The 24,259-nt window shown below is 39.2% G+C and overlaps 1 protein-coding gene across 2 annotated transcripts in view; it reads left to right on the top strand.

The window, feature by feature from the left end:
• ACVR1 (activin A receptor type 1) overlaps positions 1–20,670 on the top strand; it is a 140,434-nt gene extending 119,764 nt beyond the window's left edge. For both annotated transcript variants that reach the window (XM_042994480.1, XM_042994479.1), the window contains exons 10-11: positions 18,646–18,776; positions 19,486–20,670. In XM_042994480.1, coding sequence (XP_042850414.1) covers positions 18,646–18,776; positions 19,486–19,620 — 266 coding nt within the window. In that variant the 3' untranslated portion in view covers positions 19,621–20,670. The remainder of the gene's footprint in view (positions 1–18,645; positions 18,777–19,485) is intronic.
• The last annotated feature ends 3,589 nt before the right edge of the window (positions 20,671–24,259 follow it).

Here is a 24,259-nt window from a genome sequence, read left to right as displayed (position 1 = left end):
GTTTTCATTATTATAGCTTTGTAGTGGGTCTTGAAGTCTGGGAATGTGATACCTCCATCTTTCGCTCTCACAATTGCTTTGGCTCTTCAGAGTGTTTTGTGGTTCCACACAGAATTTGGGATTATTTTAGTTTTATGAAAAATGCCATTGTTATTTTGCTGGGGATTGTATTGAATCTCTAGATTGCTTTGGGTAGTACAGACATGTTAACGGTATTAATTATTCCAGTCTGTGGTATATCTTTCCATTTGTGTTATCTTCAATTCCTTTGGTTAGTGTATAAAACAGAGTTTTCAGAGTACTAGTCTTTCATCTCCTTGGGGAAGTTTATTCCTAGGTATTTTATTCTTTTTGATGCAATGGTAAATGGGATTGTTTATATTAGTGTATAGAAATGCAGATTTCTGTGTATTAATTCTGTATCCAACTTTACTGAATTCATTTATTCTGATGGCTTTTTTTGGTGGAGTCTAGGGCTTTCTATATATAGTGGTATGTCATCTAAATTTAGTGACAATGTTACTACTTTCTCACCATTTTGGATGCCTTTTCTCTTTTTCTTGTTGTGGTTAGGACTTTTCAGTAGTATGCTGAGTAAAAGAGGCAAGAGTGCATATCCTTGTCTTATTTCAGATCTTAGAGGGAAAGCACTTATTGGCTGTGAAGATCAGTTTTGTCCATGAACCACTTCCCATTTTCTCACGTGTCACTCTTGAAGGAAATGCTGTATTAGCTTATAGTTCTCTCAGAAGACAAAGGCCATCCATTCTAATTCTTATTAAAATGGCTTCAGTTTTAAAGTTCTAGTCTTTGAAAGATTTCAGCATTTTTGTAGGAGTTGTCCATGTGGATGCAGGTGCAAGGGACTAGGTTCTCTTCACCTGTTATCTGGATTTCAGTTGTGACTACCCAAGTAGGACGACAGTGAAGAGAGATAGTGAACATACTGTGACAGGAGATTAATGCAGAGAAGCATATTTTATTATGTCATTGTTGGCTTGTTGGGAGGAATTCTAGAATATAAACAGGGCATTGGATGTTAGTTTAGCTTTGCCATTAATTACCTGTGAACTTGGACAAGTAGTTTTCCTGTGTGGTCCTCAGTGTTTTCTTCTAAAGGAAAGGAGGACTGTGATGTAATCTACATGATTCTAATATCCCAAGGTGTCTCTTCACCTTACCTTCAGATTTTTCAGAGTACAGCCAGGTCCATTAGGGATTATGGGGTGAATTCATTTAGCAGACTTGACCTTAATTGACATGAGTCTATTTATAGCCTTTATCCCATTAAGTGGGACTATTTGTATATTTCACTACAGAATGTGTTTGGTGTGGGGTATCCCTCCGACTCTGCTAGTGTGTCACATAAATATGGTGTGTGCCTCTTATCTTTAAAATGTAAAAAATTCCAAATTCTGCAAACACAACTAACCTCAAGGGTTTTTGGATAAAGGACCATGGATATATAATCAACATTCACTCAAGTAATATGTATGCAGTGTGTATAATACACGAGGTATTTTTTTAGGCTCTGGGAAGCAGTGGAGCAAAAAAAAAATATGATTTTAATATTTCTTTAAGAGATTAAGCCACTATGGTTGAGGTATACATGGAGGTGATTGAGTACAGGGAGGACGCTGAATTTTTCCAGGGTTCCGGGATTGTGCTAGCAAGGTGGGAAGGTCTTCTTGGAAGATAGAAAGCATGAACTGAGTCATAAGTGAGATGAATAGGAGCTAGTCAGTTGTACTTAGTCTGGGCAGACGTGTAGGTGAGAATGAGAAAATTCGATGGTGATAACAATCGGTATCCCGGGCAAAAGGAAGCACCGTGGGGAACCTAAAGGTGCCCTGGTGCTAAAGCTGCAAGCCACTGCAGTGTGGCTGACACCCAGATGGGTGAAGGAGCACTGTGGTGGCCCATGAGCAGGATCCCATGGAGACATAATGAGCTTTTCCCACAGTTTTTCTCCCAAGGCTTTTGCAGGGGCTGATGGGATATGGTGGATGGCTAGCAGGGGAGGCTTCCAAGCACAGATACCTGTAGGTCCCAGAGACAGCTGTTAAAGGGGGAACAAAATGGTACACTAAGGCTTTGGTGGGGAGGATCACAAAGGCGGCTTTCTTTCCAGAGGGTGGTTTAAATGCAACCATGGTGGTTTTCATGCTTTTTGGAGCACTGTCTAGGACATTCTTCTTGGTCTGTGTATCAGCTTTGTGATGTGTGAAGGTGTTGGAACCAAGGCATGGCAATTAAGGGGTTTACTCGGAACCGTGCAACAAATGAATAGTAGGGATATTGGTCGGTAAAGATATATTTGCCCCACAGAATAGAAAAGTTCCAAATAGACATATGCCCAGGGGAAAAAAATTAGCGTATAAATCAGATACATATGCCAAGGGTTGGGGGGGAGTAGGTTATGAATAATTTCTGATTCCTTTCTTGCCCTTTGAGTCACGCCAGCCACCTTTCATGGGAAAGCAGGGCCTGGCTCAGTTCATCCTTCCTCAATACTGTTTCCCATGCTCCTGTTCTCCTGCATTCCTGTGCCCTTTGTTGTGCACACCACTCATGTGCCACTCAAAGTACTTTGCAATTTTAGTCACTTTTCTTGCTGTCTTCTGCTGTCTCATAATTTGGCACTTGTTCATCGAGTGCTATCTATAAAGGGACTTAAGAGTTCACTTTTTGCCCAACTCCCCAGATTTCTGCCAGAAATGAGGAGCACTTGTAACTTCCCACCTTGACAACACATCATTTTAGTCTGCCCTTGACCTCTGCTCTCCCTACCACTATGTGCACCTGACTTCAGCCACAGGGAATTCTCCATCTTTGCAATGGGTAGGATCCTTTGTAACCCTTTGTCTTCATCGCCACCACCACCACCCCCCGCCATGAATGTCCCGTTAGGCCATGTTTCTCATCCCCATCCTCTTCCCTGCCTTGCCAACTGCTGATATTTCTAGGTCTGCCTGAGCCCTAGCTCTTGGAAAGCCTACTGATGGCACCCAGTTACATTTGGTACTGAAGCCACACAGCTGTTTTTTTTTTCCTCTAAGACTGGTTGAGTACCATTTCCCTGCATTTTCTCCATGCTCTTACTGCTAATGCTAGTTTGTAATTTCTCGTATTTCCCTTTCCCCTTATTCTGGTCCTCATTGCCAGCACTGCATCTTTTTTATTTTTGTATCCCCAGTGCCAAGCACAACCTCTGACTCAATAACCATTTTGATCCCTTAAACTATGCGTACCAATTTAGGAACTAGCATGTACAAATATATTCTGAAAGGCAAAGATAGTAGTGGGTGAAAAACATCTTTGAGCTTTTACAAGATTTCCATTATCCAAGGAAAGAAGGGCTTGTCCCCATCTTACGCTAGATTTTGAGTTCCTCGACAGTCAAGAGCATGTCTTCCACTTTTATCATCCTCAACATTTAATATGGTGTTCTACACATGGTAGGTACGTAATGTACTTTCTATTCATTGAAATGGTTGCTTTCTTTGACCAGAGGAGTTGCACGTGACTGCCAGAGTTTAATCCCGGATTTATTTGGCACTGGTCATGCTTCTCCACAATGAGATGGAAACCATCCACAATTGACCAGTGGTTGAAGAAGAGAGGTGTGACTAAATCCCAGGCATAACCAATTAAATGATCTTTTTAAATTTGATTCTTTTTGTTAAAACATGGGACAGTTAATGAGATTAAAGTATGGGGAATATAAACAGGAGGGAACACTTCAGCTTTGCATAGTGAAGCTTGTTGTTTGGGATCAGTAGATCCCGTGTTTAAAAAATTCACCTATGCTTTTTTCTTCTGCCTTTATAGAAAAGGTCCACTTAGCCCTTCCCAAGCTAACCAGGCAAATTATCCCAAATAGCTGGCTAAGCAAATGCAAACAGTTATACTATTATGCTAGATTAAAAAAAAAAAAAAAGAATAAATGTTAAAAAAAGATTTGTTTAAAGGGGCGTCTGGGGGGCGCCTGGGTGACTCGGTCGGTTGGGCGTCCGACTTCAGCTCAGGTCATGATCTCGCGATCCGTGAGTTTGAGCCCCGCGTCGGGCTCTGGGGTGACGGCTCAGAGCCCGGAGCCTGTTTCAGATTCTGTGTCTCCCTCTCTGCCCCTCCCCTGTTCATGCTCTCTGTCTCAAAAATAAATAAACGTTAAAAAAAAAAAAAAGGGGCGTCTGGGTGGCTCAGTTGGTTAAACATCCAACTTCAGCTCAGGTCATGATCTCACAGTTGGTGGGTTCCAGCCCTGCATCAGGCTCTATGTTGACAGCTCAGAGCCTGGAGCCTGCTTTGGATAGTTTGTCTCCCTCTCTGTCTGGTCCTCCCCCACTCAGTCTCAGTCTCTTGAAAATAAATGTTAAAAAAAAATAATAAAGTAGGCTAACTGTATTCTCCTTCAGAGAAGTGGACAGACCAGTAAAGGACCCATCTCTTACTATGGCCTATGAATTCATGTGGCCCCCTAGAAAAAGTATAAATGACCTTACATGTCCAGTTGTGTGATATGTCTTAGTACTAGAAGAAAATAGTTTTGTTTGAAAGCTTCATGGGATCTTTCCAAGAGGGGGAGGTAAGGCCTTTGAGATGGGCTGTCACAAATCCTCTGAAAGTGGTGGTTTATGTTTTGCCTTGAAAAGCTTTTAATCCATTGACTAATATAGTTTACAAATGCAATTGTGCAATGTGGATAACTTATCTAGACTTAAGCGATCTCACCCAGAAATTTATTTTTACATTACTGAAAACATGGAATATGGTATAAATTAACTTAGTCAAATCTGTGAAGTTTAAGAAAATCCATATGATTTCTTTAACATATTCCTATTATCATGGCTAACCTTGTGCATCAACAGTGTATATTTTTATAGGGTTTGTGAAATGGATTCTTGCACTTAATTTCTCTGAGCAGTGAAAAGGAGATTGAAGATTTTCAGGTGGCTTGTAGGAATTAGAACACTGTGAGCAAAGATATAATTCAGTTTTTCTCTCTTTTTCTCAAACAACCTGTTAGGTATTTAGGAACAGAAGAAAGTGATAATGGAGAGAGGAGGAGGGCAATAGACCAAGTAGTCCCCTGTCCTCATTGTCAAAGCCTTTGATGGTGCAAGAAAAATGGATTTCCTTGGTTTCTTCTCTTTAAAGGGAAGAATCCATTTTCTAATTCTAAGTGATGAAGTTTTAAATTTCTCTATTTGTAAAATTACATCAATTTCTTTCACAAAGAAGAGTAGTTTTTCTGGGAAAAAGGGCTTCTAAGGCATTGGAAGCCATGCCAGGGTAGAAGGTAAGCTGAATGAACCACTTCCATACTGGTTTAGGGAAGGAGAGAGTTCATCCTTTTGTCATTCTTGTCTTTCCAAATGACTGTCTTTTCTCTACATTTTCTTTTGTGCCTTCAGTCTGAGAGTAAATAATAGAGCCATCAAGCACACAACTGTGTCTGGCAGTTTGAGGTTGCTTATTGACCATAGAGTGAATGAGGAAATGAATATTTCATATTGTTTGCATTCTTCCAATGGGGGGAATTATTTCATAGCAGTGATTTCCCCCCTAAGCATCTCATAACCAACAGGAATATCTTGATGATGGTCATGGATTAGCTACGTGTTTCTATTTGTGGTCTGAAACCACTAGATTCATGTACCTTTTTTCAGAGGCCTTGTCTCTTTTTTTTTTTTTTTTTTTAATTCAAGTATAGTGGACAATGTTACTTTAGTTTTAGGGTTACACCATAGTAGGTTTCACAACTTTCTTCATTATTTCATGCTCATCACAAGTGTAGCTACCATCTGTCACCATACAGCACCACTCATCCTCCCTGACATTCATTCCATTAACTAGAAGCTTGTGCCTCCCACTCGCCTTCATCCCTTTATGTCCACTTTCCCGACTATTTTCCTGCTACAGCCACCAGTTCTGTGTTTACGGGTCTGTTTCTGCTTTTTGTTCGTTCTCTTTTTCCACGTAAATGAAATCCTCTATATTGTCACAAATGGCAAGATCTCATTCTTTTTTTATGGCTTAGTAGTCTTCCAGAGAGAAGGGCTGGGAGAGGTGTGTATAATACATCTTTATCCATTCATCTACTGAGGGGCACAGGTTGCTTCTGTATCTTGGCTATTCTAAATAATTCTGCAATAAACATAGGGGTGCGTATATCTTTTTGAATTAGTGTTTTCATTTTCTTGAGGTAAATACCCAATTGTGGAATTACTGGATCATATGACATCTCTTTCATTTTGGGGGTAACCTCCCTACTGTTTTCCACAGTGGTTGCACCAACAAATTCCCAGCAACTTTTCTCCACATCCTTGCCAATATTTGTTATTGATCCTAGCCCTTCTGACACGTGTCAGGTGCTAACTGTAGTTTTGATTTTCATTTCACTGATGATTAGTGATGTTGTGCATCGTTTCATGTGTGTTAGGTATCTGGATGTCTTTGGAAACATGTCAGTTGAACTCCTCTGCCCATTTTTAATTGGGTTGTTGTTAGTTTTGGTGTTGGCTAAGTTCTTTATATATTTTAGATATTAACCCCTACTGGATATATCATTTGCAAATGTCTTCTCGCATTCACTGTGTTGTCTTTTGTTTTGTTGATGGTCTCCTTCTCTGTGCAAAATATTTTATGTAGTCCCAATAATTTTTCCTTTCATTTTTATAGCCTGAGGAAACCTATACAGGAAAATGTTGCTAAGGCTGATGTCCAAGAGATTAGGGAGTTTTATGGTTTCAGGTCTTACAGTCAGGTCTTTAATTCATTTTACTTTTGTGTATAGTGAAAGAAAGTCGTCCAGTTTTCCCAACAACTGAAGAGAATGTCTTTTTCCCATGATATATTCTTGTCTGCTTTGTCTTTGGGCTGTCTGGTTCCATCCATCTATATGTTTATTTTTGTGCCAGTACCATTCTATTTTGATTACTATAACTTTGTAATGGGTCTTGAAAGCTAAGATTGTGATACCTCCAGCCTTCTTGTTCTTAAGATTGCTGTGGCTATTCCTGGTCTTTTTTGGTTCCATACATATTTTAGGACTGTTTGTTCCAGTTCTGTGATAAATGCTATTGTTATTTTGATGGGGATTGTACTGAATCTGTACGTTGCTTTGGGTAGTATGGACATTTTAATAATATTCTTACAATCCACCAGAATGATAGGTTTCTTTATGTCATCATCAATCTTGTAGCTTTTAGAGTACAGGTCTTTCACCTTCTTGGTTAAGTTTATTCTTGGTATTTTATTCTTTTTGGTGGAACTGTAAATGGAATTGTTTTATTTCTTTTTCTGCCTCTGTTATTAGTGTATAGAAGTGCAACAGATTTCTGTAAATGAGTTTTGTATCTTGCAGCTTTACTGAATTCATTTATCCATTCTAATAGCTTTTTTGAAGGAGTCTTTAGGGTTTTCTATGGAGTCCTTGGGATTTTCTGTGTGTAGTAGGTCAACAGCAAATACTGACAGTTTTATTTTTTCTTCTTACCAATTTGTTTGCCTTTCTTTTTTTTTTTTTTTTTTTTTTTTTGGTACTTCTAGTATTTTGAATAAAGGTGGTAAGAGTGAACATCTTTGTCTCATTCCTGATCTTAAAAAAAAGCTTTTCCCTTAATTCTCAGTTTGTAATATATAGCCTATATTATGTTGTGGTACAATCCCTCTAAACCTAAAAAACAACAACAACAACAAAAAAAAACCTCTAAAAAACCTTTTTGAGAGTTTTTATAATGAACAGATGTTGAATTTTGTCAAGTGCTTTTTCTGCATCTATTGAGATGATTATTTGATTTTCATCTTTTGCTATTGTGGTGTATGACTTTGGTTATGAATATTTAACCATCATTGCATCCCTGAAATAAGTTCAACTTGATTGTGGTGAATGATCCTTTTAATGTATTTTTGAAAACAGTTAATATTTTCAGGATTTTTCATCTATTTTTATCAGGGATGTTGGCCTATAGTTTGTTTTTGTTTGTTTGGTTTTGGTATCAAGGTAATGCTGGCTTCGTAGAATGTATTTAGAAGCTTCCCTCCTCTTATTTATTTTTGGGGGGAATAGCTTGAGGAGAAGAGATATTAACTCTTTGAATGAACGGTAGCATTCACTGGTGAATCTGTCTGGTCTTGGACTTTTGTTTTTTTTTGGGAATCTGTAGTGATTCAGTTTCAATACTAGTAATTGGTCTGTTTGGTTCCTATTTGTTTCAGTCTTGGAAGATTGTAGGTTTCTAGGACTTAAATTTCTTCTAAGTTGTCCAGTTTGTTGGCACATAATTTTTCACAGTAATCTCTTTGATCCTTTGTATTTCTGTGGTCTGTTTTTATTTCTTTCACTTATTTATTTGGGTCCTCTCTTTTGCTTGGTGAGTCTGGGTAAAGGGTTATTAATTTCCTTGATATTTCATAGAAACAGCTCTTGGTTTCATTGATCTTTTATTTTCTAGGTCTTCTCTAATTGTCACTGTTTCCTTCCTTTTACTAACTTTGGGTTAATTCTTTTCTGGTTTCTTGAGTTAGGCCTGTATATTGCCATATACTTCCTTCTTATAACTGCTTTTGCAGTGTCCCAAAGATTTGGAAGTGTCCCAAAGAAACCACCATTGTGCTTTCATTTTTATTTGCCTCCACGTGTTTTTGTATTTCCTTTTGATTTCTTTGTTGGTCTGTTCATTCATTAGTAGTATGTTCAGGCTCCACCTGTTTTGTTTTTCCACAGTTTTTGCTTTTTTGTGATTTTGTGTTTCTATTCAGAAAAGAATCTTGGTATGATTTCAATCTACCTAAATGTATTGAGACTTTTGGGCTGAAATGTGATCTCCCCTAGAGAATGTTCCATGTGTGCTTGAAAATTGTGTTTGGATGGAATATTCTATACCTGTTAAGTAAATTTTGTCTAATACATCATTCAGAGCCACTGTTTCCTTGTTGATTTTCTGCCTGGAACATCTATCCATCCATTGATGTAAGTGGGGTATTAAATCCTGTACTATTAGGGTATTACTGTCAATTTCTCCCTTATGTCTGTTAATATTTGCATTAGATGCTCCAGTATTGGGTACATCTACATTTACAATTGTTACATTCTTTTTTTTTTTCCACGTTGAGAGAGATTGAGACACAGAGTGTGAGTGGGGCAGAGAGAGAGGGAGACACAGAATCCAGAGCAGTCTCCAGGCTCCGAGCTGTTAGCACAGAGCCTGACCGGGGGCTCAAACTCACAAACCAGGGGGGTCACGACCTAAGCTGAAGTCAGATGCTCAGCCAAGCCCCACCAGGCCACCCAGGTGCCCCAACAATTGTTAACTCTTGTTGGATTGATCCTTCTGTCATTATGCAATGCTCTTCTTTCTTGTTACAGCCTTTGTTTTAAAATCTATTTTGTCTGATAGAAGTATTACTTCCCAGGCACTTTTTAAAAAATTTTTTTGGCTTTCGTTTGCATGGAATCTCTCTTTCCAGCCCAGCCCTTCACATTTGGTCTGTGTCTTTAGGTCAAAAGTGAGTCTCTTGTAGGCAGCATGTAGATTGGACTTGCTTTTTTGATCCATATCTTTTGATTGGAATAGTTAGACCATTTACATTTGAAGTAATTGCTGAGATGGGATGAGTTAAGATGGCAGAAAAGTAGGGGGACCTGGGCTTTCCTCATTCCTCAAACACGGCTATATTGAGGTCAGATCCTTGGAGCACCCAGGAAATTGATCTGCAGAGTGGCAGAAGGATCTCCACAGTGGGAGGGAGATAGCGTGGCAGGTGTGAGGTACATGGAAGTGAATTGAGAGAAAAACAGCAGTGCTGCAGAGGGGGAGAGAAAGAGGAGTTGATAAAGTGTAGCACTGAGTTTGCACAAGAGGAAAACATCTCTGGATCATAGACTGGGGAACAAGAAGTACTGAGTACACAGGTTTTTTTGTTTTTGTTTTGTTTTCATTTGTTTTTTGCTAGCAGCATTTGGAGCTCAAACTCTGAGGTTCTGGTGGTGCATGACTTTCTCCAGAATGGAGCTGTGGCACATGCTCCTGGGGATAAGGGAATTGGCCCCTCAGTGCATAGCATGGTGTAGGAATCTCCTGGGTTCATTGGGAGAGAACATTACCCTTCCTGGAGTACTTTTGGAAGAGGGTATATTGCCTCCCCAAGGACAAAAGACACTGCAGGCACCAGCCAAAAGCCTTTCATCAGCAGGAGACAGAGGTGCACCCAGAGGGAATATAAACTTTGCTGCGTTTAGTTGTGCTACACCACAGATTCCATGCACTGTGCTGGTGTGGGATCGTTTTTCAGGGACAGGCCTTCAGACACTGTGGAGAGGCTCTACTTCAGAGGAGAGGGTTGGATCCATGAGGTGCTGGGTCCTTTAAGGCTTTGGGTTTTGATCCTAGCAGTGAACTTATGGCACAGGGTGAGCTGACTGGCCTACCTATTCTGTGAGGGCTGCCTGAACAGTCTGGGAACATGAGATTGGGGTGACTCCATTTTTCCCGCAACACAGTGGGACTTAAGAGAGCAACACAGTATGGCTCCTAATGGAGGCAGGACCTGCTTACACCAAACCCCACCCCCTGTGTCTGGCAACTGCTTATTTACTGGGCCAAGACTGAGCCAAAACAGAAGGCCTCTCCTCCAGAAGATCAGGACAGCCAGCACCCTGCATGCACCAAGTGTACTGAAAATCGAGCACTTCAAAACGATACCTGTAGTTCTGGTGGAAATAGAAAAAAGAAAAATTAAGCCTGGCCCTATTTTTTCTTTCAGAATCAGGCTCATAGTTTGTTTTTTTTTTTTTTTTTTTTTCATTTCCTTTTCTCTCTTTTGGATTCTCTTTTTAATTCTTTTTCTTTTTTTCTTTCCTTCTTTTTCCTTTCTTTTTGGAATTAGCCCTATAACTTTTCAATTCTCTGGTTGGTTTTTTTTGTTCCCTTTTTCTTCTTTTGGGGGGGGGGATCAGGCTTCCCCCAGCCTTTTTCCAGGCTTATTTCAACAACAACAACAAAATCAAAGCACACCTAGTTAAAAGGCCAAACACTCCCCACTGCAAGCAAGGAGGAGCTCTGTGGAGGACTGATCAGTGGGAATGAGCAGCCAAAATACAGTAATAGAGTATACACCACACACACCAGAAACACTTCAAGTGCCCAGGACAGTGTATGATCCCTTTTAATGCAGTACTCTCAGGTACAGGAAACATATAACAAGTTTTTAAAACATGCAAAAGACAGAAACTTAGCCAAAATGACAAGATGAAGAAGGTTTCCCCAAAAGAAAGGTCAAGAAGCAATCACAACCAGGGACTTGCTCAAAACAGATATAAGCAATATATCTGGACAAGAGTTTAGAACAACAGTCATTAGACTACTAGCTAAGCTTGAAAAAAGCACAGAAGACACCAGAGAAACCCTTACTGCACAGGTCAAAGACCTAAAATCTAGTCAGATTGAGATTTTAAAAAATGCTATAACAGATGAAATACTGACTAGATACAGTCGTAATGAAGATTGAAAAAGAGAAAATAGGTGATACAGAAGAAAAAATTATGGAAAATAATGAAGCTGAAAAAAAAGAGGGAAAGGAAATTATTAGATCACAAGGAGAGACTTAGTGATTCCATAAAATGAAACAATATCAACATAATAGGAGTCCCAGAAGAAAAGCAGGAAGAAGGGGAAAAAGGGTTATTTGAACAAATGATAGCTGAGAACTTTCCTAATCTGAGGAAGCAAACAGGTATCCAAGTCCAAGAGGCATAGAGTACTCCCTTCAAGATTAACAAAAACAGGTCAACACCATGACATATAGTGAAAAATTGCAAAATACAAAGAGAATTCTGAAAGCAGCTAGGGACAAATGGGCCTTAACCTACAAGGGTAAACACATAAGGGTAGTAACAGACCAGTCCACTGAAACTTGGCAGGCCAGAAGGGAGTGGCAGGAAATACTTAATGTACCAAATGCGAAAAAGACGCAGCCAAAAATTCTTTCTCCAGCAAGGCTGTTATTCAGAATAGAAGGAGAGATAGAATTTCCCCAAATAAAAACTAAAGGAATCTGTGACCACTAAACCAGCACTGCAAGAAATTTAAGAGGAACTCGGAGTGGAGGGGAAAAGAAAGACCATAGCAACAAAGACTAGAAAGGACCAGAGAACATCACTAGAAACACCAACTCTACAAGTAACAAAATGGCATTAAATCCATATCTTTCAGTACTCACTCTGAATGTAGATGGACTAAATGCTTCAATGAAAAGACATAGGTATCAGAATGGATTTTAAAAAATTCATCTATATGCTATATACAAGAGACTCATTTTATACCTAAAGACACCGGCAGATCAAAAGTAAGGGGATGGAGAACCATCTATCCTGCTACTAGATTTTAAAAGAAAGCTGGAGTAGCCATACTTTTATCAGACAAACTGGACTTTAAAACAAAGACTAACAAGAGATGAAGAAGGGCATTACATCATCATTAAGTGTATATCCATCAAGAAGATCTAACAATTATAAATATGCCCTCAATTTGAAAGCAGTCAAATATATAAATCAATAACAAACTCATTTAATACAATAGTGGGAGACTTTAATATCCCACTTACAACAATGGTCACATCATCTAAGCAGAAAATTAACAAGGAAACAATTGGCTTTGAAGGATACTGAACCAGATAACAGATACATTCAGAACATTTCATCCTAAAGCAGAATACACATTCTTCTCAAGTGCACATAGAATATTCTTCAGAATACATTACAAATGGGGTCACAAATCAGCCTTCAACAGGGGGTTGAGGTATGACGGAGATCAGACCATGCATATTTTCAGAACATGATGCATATTTCAGAGCACAATGCTATAAAACTTGAAATCAGCCACAAGAAAAAAATTTGGAAAGCCCTAAAATACATCGAAGTTAAAGAACATCCTACTAAAGAATGAATTCAAAAACCAGGAAATTAAAGAAATTAAAAATATATGGAAGTAAGTCAAAAAGAAAACATGACAGTCCAAACCCGTTGGGATGCAGTAAAGGCAGCCCTAATAGGAAAGCAATTTCAGGCCTATCTCAAGAAGCAAAAAGGGTCCCAGATACACAAGCTAGCCTTATACGTAAAGGAGCTAGAAAAGGAGTAGCAAATAAAGCTGAAAGCCAGCAGAAGAAGGGAAATTATAAAGATTAGAGCAGAAGTAAATGATATAGAATCAAACAAACAAAAACCAAGTAGAGCACATCAGTGAAATTAAATGGTGGTTCTTTGAAAGAATAAACAAAATTGATAAAGCTCTCACCAGACTTCTCAAAAAAGCAAAAGAGGTTCCAAATAGATATGAATGAAAGAGGACAGATCACAACCAACACCACAGAAATACAAACAATTATAAAAGAATACTATGAAAAATTATATGCCAACAAACTGGGCAATCTGGAAGAAATGGGCAAATTCCTAGAAATTCGCACACTACCAAAATTCAAACAGGAAGAAATAGAAATTTGAACAGACCCATAAGCAGCAAAGAAACTGAATCAGTTATCAAAAATCTCCCAACAAACAAGAGTCTTGGGCCAGATGGCTTCCCAGGGGGAATTCTACCAGACATTTAAAGCAGAGTTAATACCTATTCTTCTCAAGCTGTTCCAAAAAAATAGAAATGGAAGAAAAGCCTCCAAACTCATTCTGTGAAGCATTACCTTGATTCCAAAACCAAAGACCTCACTAAAATGCAGAATTACAGGCCAATATCCCTGATGAAACTAGATGAAAAAGTTCTCAACAGGATCCTAGCACATCAAATTCAACAGTACATTAAAAGAATTATTCACTATGATCAAATGAAATTTATTCCTGGGCTGCAGGGCTGGTTCAGTATTCACAAATCAATCAACGTGATACACCACATTAATAAAAGAATGCATAAGACTCTTATGATCATTTCTATAGATGCAGAAAAAGCATTTGACAAAGTATGGCTTCCATTTATGATAAAAACCCTCAACAAAGTAGATTTAGGAGAAACATACATCAACACCATAAAGGCCATATACTAAAGACCCACAGGTAATATCATCCTCAATGGGGAAAAACAGAGCTTTCCCCCTAATGTCAGGAACATGACAAGGATATCCACTCTCACCACTGTTGTTCAACATAGTACTAGAAGTCCTAGCCTCAGCAATCAGACAACAACAACAACAAAAGGGCATCCAAATTGGCAAACAAGTCAAACTTTCACTCTTTGCAAATGACACAATACTCTGTATGGAAAACCTGAAAGACTCCACCCACAAACTGCTAGAATGGATATGAATTCTCCAAAGTTGTAGGATATAAAATCAATATACAGAAATTGGTTGCATTTCTATACACCAATAATGAAGCGGCAGAAAGAGAAATCAAGGAATGAATCCCATTTACAAATGCACCAAGAACCATAAGATACCTAGGAATAAACCTAACCAAAGAGGTAAAAGACCTATATGCTGAAAACTGTAAAAAGCTTATGAAATAAATTGGAGAAGACACAAAGAAATGGAAAAACATTCCATGCTCATGGGTTGGAAGAACAAATATTGCTAAAAATGTTGATACTGCCCAAAGCAGTCTGCACATTCAATGCAATCCCTATTAAATAACAATAGTGTTTTTTCACAGAGCTAGAACCAACAATTCTAACATTTGTATGGAACCAGAAAAGACCATGTAATTTTGAAAAAGGCCAAAGTAATTTTGAAAAAGAAAACCAAAGCTGGAGGCATCACAATTCCAGACTTCAAGCTGTATTGCAAAGCTGTACTCATAAAGACAGTATGGTACCGGCACAAAAACACACACATAGATCAATTGAACAGAATGGAGAACCCAGAAAAGGACCCACAAATGTATGGCCAAGTAATCTTTGACAAAGCAGGAAAGAATATACAATGAAAAAAAAGACAGTCTCTTCATCAAATGGTCGTGGGAAATCTGGACAGTGACATGCAGAATGAAACTGGAATTTCTTATACCATACACATAAAAAAATTCAAAATGGATCAAAGACCTAAATAGGAGACAGGAAACCATCAAAATCCCGTAGGAGAAAACAGGCAGCAACCTCTTTGACCTCGGCTATAGCAGCTTCTTACTAGACATGTCTCTGGAGGCAAGGGAATCAAAAGCAAAATGAACAATTGGGATCTCATGAAGATAAAAATCTTCTGCACAGCAAAGGAAATAATCAACAAAACTAAAAGACAACCAAGGTAATAGGAGCAGACAATTGCAAATGACATATTGGATAAAGCATTAGTATCCAAAATCTATAAAGAACAAACTCAACACCCAATAAACAAATAATCCAGTGACAAAATGGGCAGAAGACATCCAGATGGCTAACAAAAATGAAAATACCCAGCATTACTCATCATCAGAGAAATACAAATCAAAACCACAATGAGACACCACCTCATACCTGTCACTATGGCTAAAATTAACAACTCAGGAGACAAGAGAGTTTGGCGAGGATGTGGAGAAAAAGAAACTCTTTTGCACCGTTGGTGGGAATGCAAACTGGTGCAGCCACTCTGGAGAATGGTGTGGAGGTTCCTCAAAGTAATTAAAAATAGAACTGTCGTATAATCCAGCAATTGTACTATTAGGAACTTATCCTAAGGATACAAAAATGCTGATTCAAAGGGGCACATGCACCCCAATGTTTATAGCAGTGCTATCAACAATAACCAAATTATGGAAAGAGCCCAAATGTCCATCAGCTGATGAATAAAGAGGTCGTCTGTACACACACACACACACACACAAATATTACTCAGCAATAAAAAAAAAAAAATGAAATCTTGCCCTTACCAACAATGTGGATGGAATGAGAGGATATTATGCTAAGTAAAATAAGTCAGAGAAAGACAAATATATGACTTCACTCATGTGGAATTTAAGAAACATAACAGATGAACATAGGGGAAGTGAAGGAAAAATAAGATAAAAACAGAGTGAGGCAAACTGTAAGAGACTCTTAAATAACAGGGAATAAACTGAAGGTTGCTGTAGAGGAGGTGGGTGGGAGAATGGGCTAAATGGGTGGTGGACATTAAGGAGGGCACTTGTTGGGATAAGCATTGGGTGTTCTGTGGACATGATGAATCACTGGGTTATACTCCTGAAACCTTTACTACCCTGTATGCTAACTAACTTGAATTGAAATAAAAATAAAATAAAAGTATTTGCTGATAGGTGTGTACCCGTGTCATTTTGTTCATTGCTTTCTGGTTGTTTTTGTCATTCGTCTTTTCTTGATCTCTTTCCTTGTGACTGATGACTTTCTTTAGCAATGCTTGGCTTTGTATTTCTTGTGTACTATTATAGGTTTATGTTTTGTATTTACCATGAGATATATATATATGGCATGTTTATAATAATCATCTAGTTTCATAATTTTCTTCTATTTTTTTTTCCTTTTTCTTTTCCACCTAAAGAAGTCCTGTTAGCATTTCTTATAAAGTCTATTTAGTAGTGATGAGCTTTAACTTTTATCTGGGAACTCTTTCCCAGCAAGGTTATTTAGAATTTAAGGAGAGCCATTCTTGACTTTAGAAGTTTTTTCCTTTTAGCACTTTGAATATATCTTGCCACTCCTTTCTGGTCTGCAAAATTTCTGAATAATCAGCTGATAGCCTTATGGCATTTCCCTTTTTATGTAACTATTTGCTTCTGTCCTTATCTTTATTCTTTGACATTTTACTTATCATGTGTCATGGTATGGAATTCCTTGGTTTCCATCTTGCTCAGGACTTTTGGTGCTTCTGGACCTAGAAGTCTGTTTTCCCCAGATTAGGAAAGTTTTCAGCTATTATTTCTTCAAATAAGTTTTCTGCCCCATTTTTGTTTTCCTTCTGGGACCCATATAATGCAGATGTTTTGTGATATTAAGAGATCTCTTAACTTATCCTTATTTTTTTTTCCTTTTTCCTTTTCAGCTTGGCTGCTTTCCAATAGATAATTGATCCATTCTGCATCCTCCAATTTACTGTTGATTCCCTCTAGTATAGATTTCATTTCAGGTATTGTGTCTTCAACTCTGACTGGTTGTTTCTTTGTTGAAATTCTTCTTGAGTTTATCCATTTTTCTCTCCAGTTCAGTAGCAACTTTATGGCCATCCCTTTGAACACGTTATGAGGTAGATCGCTTATTTCCATTTCATTTACTTCTTTCTCTGAGGTATATTCTTGTTCTTTCTTTTGGAGCATCTTCCTCTGTCTCTTCATTTTGCTTGGCTTTCAGTGTTTCTATGAATTAGGGAGAACAGCTAAGCTTGAAGGAATGGTCTATTTTATGGTCCTCCCCTATGAGACTGTCTAGTTACTTTGGTTGGCTGTCCAGAGCTGTGTCTGATCTGTGCTGGGGCTGCCTTGATGGGATGACCAGAGCTGAATTGGTCAGAAGTCTTGGGGCTCTCCTGTCAGAGGATGCCAGCTGTGGGTTCCTAGGGTTCTCTGCATGGAAGGCATCCTTGCAGGACAGCTGAAGTGGCTGCAAGCCAGGTCATTCCAGGGTACTCCTACAGAGGGAATCCTGGCAAGGTAAGTGGAGTTAAAGTGTTGTGCTACATGAAGAGGGCACCCTGTTAGGTTACCTTGAGCTTAAACAGGTATAGGCTTGGGGCTCCAGGGTCTTGTGTACTGGTGGTACTGGTAAGTTGTCTGGAGCCTAAGTGGTGTGGATCTGGAGTATTCCTGGGTAATTTAGCCAGAGGGCTGGAGCCATAGTAAGTGCTGACCAGGGGTGTCTCAGTGTGTGGTTGCCTTGGTTGGGATGGCTGGGACTGGTGTAGGCTATGAGCCTGGGGCTCACCGAGGCCGTAGCCTGGCAATGGTGCCAAGACCCCACTCCTGTCTGCACTATCAAGGTTGGAGGGCACTTAAGGAGTGGTGTTCACACCAGCCCCTGACTGAGAGAGAGTTCCAGCAGATCCCCTGGCATTTGTTGGAGTTGTAGGGCTAGATCTTTTATATTCTAGTTGATCTTTTAAACTTTGGCATTTTTTTTCTGTACCCTGAGGAGACCAACCTGTTCGTGGTCCCTCGGTGCTATCTCTACCCACAGTAGTTCAACAGTGTTGGGGGTGGGGAGGGTTCCTTTCATTGCCTTGTCTCCGTCTCTCTGGCCATACTCTGTGGTCTTTTGTTGTACAGAAGCTTTTCATTCAGCACTCAGTTCTTCAGGAGGAATTGCTTTATAAATAGGTGTAGATTTGGGGTGTCCATGGAGATGAGGCAGGGTCTTCCTATATCGCCCTCTTGTACCAGAATGTTGTCTCTTTTTGATCACCAGAGGAATTTTGTCCTCTGTTACATTTTGGGTATCCTAGAGTTGTTTATATGCACTCTTGGAGCATTTTATCAACATTGTAATTACATGAGTAGTAGCCACATTTTCTTCCAACAGAATTCCTAGGCAGATTTGGAGGAAGAATACTTATTACCTTGTTCTCCACTTATTCTGTAGCTTTCAGAATCCCCATGAAGAGAAGATGTTCAGTACTTTTTCCTACCACATTATAATCTGTGGCACCGATCAGTAAAATCCTAGGGGAGACTTCTGCTCTCTTGCTAACCAACACAATTCTTGTCCATGTGTGCAGGTATTGTGGAGGATTACAAGCCACCATTTTATGATGTGGTTCCCAATGACCCAAGTTTTGAAGATATGAGAAAGGTGGTCTGTGTGGATCAACAGAGGCCAAACATACCCAATAGATGGTTCTCAGACCCGGTAAGAGTGTCAGTTTCTTAGTTCTAAAACTATCTTCACCTTTTTACTAGGTGAAAGTCCAGAGCAAGCAAATAACATAACTCCTGAATGATTTGCCTTATCTATTGCTTTCTCTATTTTATGTAGAAGGGCCTTAGACCTAACTGAGTAGGTTCACAAAACGGTCTCGTTGCTGAAAGAGCATTCTGATTGATCTTGCTAATAAATGATAATATTCACAAGAATTTCAACTATTGACTAACTCCAGTAGTTAGGAGACTCATTACTATGCCACTAGCCCTAGGACTGCAGTTTCACAAGTAAAACAAGAGATGAACCTCTTTTCCATCACTGCATATCTGAAACTCCAAACAGAAGCTGTTTGGCTCAAGATTCTTATTGCTTCCTGTTGGGAGCAGCAAATCTGAAACATGGAGAGATGACTCCATCTGCAGATTTCATTATTAACTCAGGGGTAGCATGATCTCTTTTAGCAAACATAAAACATCAGGGGGTGCAGCCCATCCCATGTAATTTACCTCAAAATCAGCTGGTGAAAGGAGGAGTGCAGAGGCCAGGGTTCATGAAACTGAAGAGGAGCTCCTTATCCGGCAGTCACGGCCTTGATTATTTAAAGAAGGTGGCGGGAATATCGCTTAACATCCACCCAGTTTCTGGGGCCACTGAAGAGCCACTGTTTTAACTGTGGTGTTTGTTTCTTTCTCCTCAGACATTAACCTCTCTGGCCAAGCTGATGAAGGAATGCTGGTATCAGAACCCATCCGCGAGACTCACAGCTCTGCGGATCAAAAAGACTTTGACCAAAATTGATAATTCCCTAGACAAATTGAAAACGGACTGTTGACATTTTCACGGTGTCAAAAAGGAAGATTTGTCGTTGTCATTGTCCAGCTGGGACCTAATGCTGGCCTGACCGGCCGTCAGAACAGAATCCATCTGTCTTCCTCCGCAAGTGGCTGCTTTGACGAGGCAGACATTCTACCCAGCCGCGTGCGGGGGAGACACCAAAACCACCCTAACCTCGCTCAATGACCGTGAACTGGGCATTTCACAAACTGTTCACGCTACAGAGACTAATGTGGGACAGACGCTGTTGCAAAGGTAGGGGAACTGGAGGAACACAGAGAAATCCTAAAAGAGATCTGGGCATTAAGACAGCGGCTTTGCAGATCCTTCACAAGTCTCCTAGACTCTCCCCATGGGAAACTCACGGAGGTGGTGAATTTTTATCAGCAATATTGCCTGTGCTTCTCTTCTTTATTGCACTAGGAATTCTTTGCATTCCTTACTTGCACTGTTACTCTTAATTTTAAAGACCCAACTTGCCAAAACGTTGGCTGCGTACTCCACTGGTCTGTCTTTGGATAATAGGAATTCAATTTGGCAAAACAAAATGTAATGTCAGACTTTGCTGCATTTTACACATGTGCGGATGTTTACAATGATGCTGAACATTAGGAATTGTTTATACACAACTTTGCAAATTATTTATTACTTGTGCACTCAGCAGTTTTTACAAAACTGCTCCGTGCATATGTTAAAGCTTATTTTTATGTGGTCTTATGATTTTATTACTGAAATGTTTTTAACACTATACTCTGAAATGGACATTTTCTTTTATTATCAGTTAAATTCACATTTTAAGTGCTTCACATTTGTATGTGTGTAGACTGTAACTTTTTTCAGTTCGTATGCAGAAATGTATTTAGCCATTACCCATGTGACACCACCGAATATATTACTGATTTAGAAGCAAAGATTTCAGTAGAATTTTAGTCCTGAACGCTGTGGGGAAAATGCATTTTCTTCGGAATTATCCATTATGTGCATTTAAACTCTGCCAGAAAAAAATAACTATTTTGTTTTAATCTACTTTTTGTATTTAGTAGTTATTTGTATAAATTAAATAAAAGGTTTTCAAGTCAAAAAGTGAAATTTTTTTTTACCATATAAAAAATATCTGCATTCTAGAAAGCATTTTATTATGGGAACAATAGAAGCAAAAAAATGAATTTGTAAACTGAATTTGCTTTTCAAGTCTAGTAACAATTTTGAGGGTCCTAGGAGGATGATTTCCAGCTTGAATTTGGTATCAGAAAATTTGAATCTTGTTTCTTTGTGATTGTTTTTTTCTTGGTCTGTGTTCCTAACTGTGAAATGAGTGTAACGGAACTATCTAACCTGCTTTCTTCACATGGGGGTTGTGAGTATAAATGGGATGAATGATGTCCAAGCATGTCCATTTATAGTCATGGGGGTTGCCAGTATAAATGGAATGAATGAGGTCCCACATGAGTGGAAAGCAGTGTTCTACATCTCGCCCTACTGGCTTGGGGAGGGTCCATTGCTGGCTTTTTCCACTTCTTGTGTTCACCAGGATTGAAAAGGTAAGGTTTAAAATAGCCCGATTAAGAGGTGTGAATTTTTGGAATGTTTACCAGAGGTAAGTTGATAACATCATTAAGATACATTTATTTATGGGTTATTACATTGACTTAAGTTGTGATCAAATACACATAAGAGTTTGCCATCTTAATACCACTGGACTGTCCATTTAAAGGTAGTTAAGTATGGGGTACCTGGGCAGCTCAGTCGGTTGAGTGTCTGACTCTTGATTTTGGCGCAGGTCACAATCTCACAGTTTGTGAGTTTGAGCCCTGTGTCAGGCTTTGCACTGGTGGTGCAGAGCCCACTTAGGATTCTTTCTCTCTGCCCTTCGCACGCGTGTTCTCTCTCTCTCTCCCTCCCTCTCTCAAAACAAACTTAAAAGTGGTTAGGTACGTTCACATTGTTTTGCTGCTGTCTCCACTATCCATCCACAGATCTCCTTTCATCTTGCAAAACTGAAACTCTCTGCCTATTAAGCAATAGCTCCCCATTCCTAACTCCTTATAGTCCTTGGTAACCATCATTCTACTTTCTTTCATTACAATTTGACTACTCTACCTGCCTCATATAAGTGGAATTATACAGTATTTGTGAGACTGGCTTATTTCACTTAGCATAATGTCCTTAAGATTCATCCTCATTATAGCATGTATCAGAATTTTTCTTTTTATGGCTGATAATATTCCAGTGTTACGTATATAGAGCATTTTGTTTATCTGTTCATCTGCTGATGGAGAATTGGGTTGCTTCCATCTTTTGCCTGTTGTGAATAATGCTGCCATGAACATAGGTATGTAAATCTCTATGAATCCTTGCTTTCATTTTTTTTTTTTGGCTACATACCTTAAAGAATAATGGAATCACATTTAACTTTTATTGAAGTATTGCATACATGTATAAAAGTATACCTATGTCCAACTATACAGCTTGATGCATGTTTATAAATTTTTGTAAATTGGTTACTGTCATGAAAACAGCACCCAGATCAAGAAGCACAATATGGACTTCTCTAGAGTGAAGTTAGCATCACGGTGGCATGAATTCCTTTTCTTCTTACCTTTGATTTACAACTAATTGTACATCAATAACCAAATAAATGTGCCTCTGCATAGCACACCATGACACCTGGGCAACTTCTACCCACATATGCATCTGAAAGTGTGTGGATAGGACCTCGGGGAGGAGACTGTGTATCCAAGGGAGTGAGTGAACCTGCCTCAATTCCCTTTGCTATGATCAGGAAAGGGGGAACCTGGAGAGCACAAAACTGGGTGAACACTCAAAGGAGATAGAGAATTTATAGAAGTTTAGCCAACGTGACAGAAGATCCCAGCAGGATAGGAGTTTGGAGGCAAAGGAGAGAGAGGAACTGTGTGGTATACACTAGATGGCTGGTTTGTACAGGCACATCCTGAATGCTTTTGTTAATCACTATCCTGAGAATATATAGAACCCATCCTACCTCTGTAGCTCATCAAGCAGAAGATATAGAAGAATGTGTCATTCAGCATTCAAGGTCAGGGGCTCTGGGGATGGCCAACCTGGAGCATCTTCTTTGTAACAAAGAATATGTGGATGGCAGACCTTGATCTCCTTAGAACGCTGGCCATGCAAGGAGGGGAAAGGCTACAGATAGTTGATAGTTCAGTTGCTACACTATAAAAACTTACCTCATGCAGATTCCAGCCATGGATGCTTTGTCCAGTCTGCCTTAGACTCCTTTGGTCTCACAGGACCACCTCCCACCCTTGGCCTAGAGTCTCCTGGGTTACAGTTACATTGGAGCCCACCAACACTTTCTCCAAGGGTGTCATGGCAATATACTAGGTTTTTGTTGGCAGCAGTGAGTAGCTACCTCTCTGCTAGAGGGAGTGGAAAGCAAAAGTGGTTGCCCGCTGGCAGGGGTTGAAGCTGAAGTGACCCATCTCTCTCCAGTAGGACCCTGGATTTCTGAGAGGGATCTCCATCACCAGGAGGAAATAAAGGAAAGGAAGAGGCCAAAAAAGAAAACCAATCAAAAGAGACAATTCCAACCAAAGGAATGTCTTTCCAGCTGTCTGCAGAAGGTCCACCTGTGGACCTCTTGGAGTCCCACGCTGGAGAATCCCCCTATCAGCCATGTGCAACCCCCCTAAGCCCCACATTGTAAGTCCATGCACCCCTTCTGTCAGCTCGTTTTGTATGCTGAGTGCAGTCCCCAGCCCCCATAGAAGAAACTAAAAACTTGAGCTATAGCACCACCTCTGGGACATGAAAAGTTTCTAATCATCAGCCACTTGAACTGTAACAGCAAAAGTGAACAGATTCTTCACTAAAGAAAGGATATGCACCTCTGCTTTTGCATTTAAAGTAATAAACACTACAAAAAAAAAACAAGGAAATATGGTATTACCAAAAATAAATGATAATTCTTCAGGAATGAAACTCCAAGGCACAGAATATTGTGAACTGATAAAGAATTCAAAATAGTCATTATGAGGAAATTCAAAAAGCTACAAGAAAACTAAAAAGGCAATTCAGTGAACTCAGGAAAAAAAGTTCTTTACCAAAGAAATTTGTTCTTTTTTAAAATTTCAAACAAATTCTGGAGCTGAAGAATTCTATGAATGAGATGAAGATGGCATTAGAGAGCACAGGTACAGGATACAGCAGATGAAATTAGAACAAGTGATGTGGAAAGAGAACTAAGATTTTTTTTTAAAAAGCAGAAATCCCATGAGAGCTACCAGATTCAATCAGCAAAAGCAAATGGACTTAACAGCTGTAGTTAGAACATTTCATCCTAAAACAGAATACATATTCCTTTCAAGTGCAAATGGAACATTCTCCAGAACAGATCACATATTAGGTCACAAAATAGGCCTTAACAAATACAAAATGATTGAAATCAGACCATGCACCTTTTCTCACTACAATGCTATGAAACTAGAAGTCAACCACAAGAAAAAAAAAAATTGGAAAGACCACAAATACATGGAGTTTAAACAACATGCTACTAAACCAATAGGTCAACCAGGAAATCAAAGTAATTACAAAAACACATGGAAACCAATGAAAATGAAAATACAATGGTCAAAAACCTTTGAGATGCAGCA

The sequence above is a fragment of the Panthera tigris genome, chromosome C1 (assembly GCF_018350195.1).
Source record: "Panthera tigris isolate Pti1 chromosome C1, P.tigris_Pti1_mat1.1, whole genome shotgun sequence".
In the NCBI taxonomy this organism is placed as follows: domain Eukaryota; kingdom Metazoa; phylum Chordata; class Mammalia; order Carnivora; family Felidae; genus Panthera; species Panthera tigris.
This window is presented reverse-complemented; position numbering and strand designations above follow the sequence as displayed.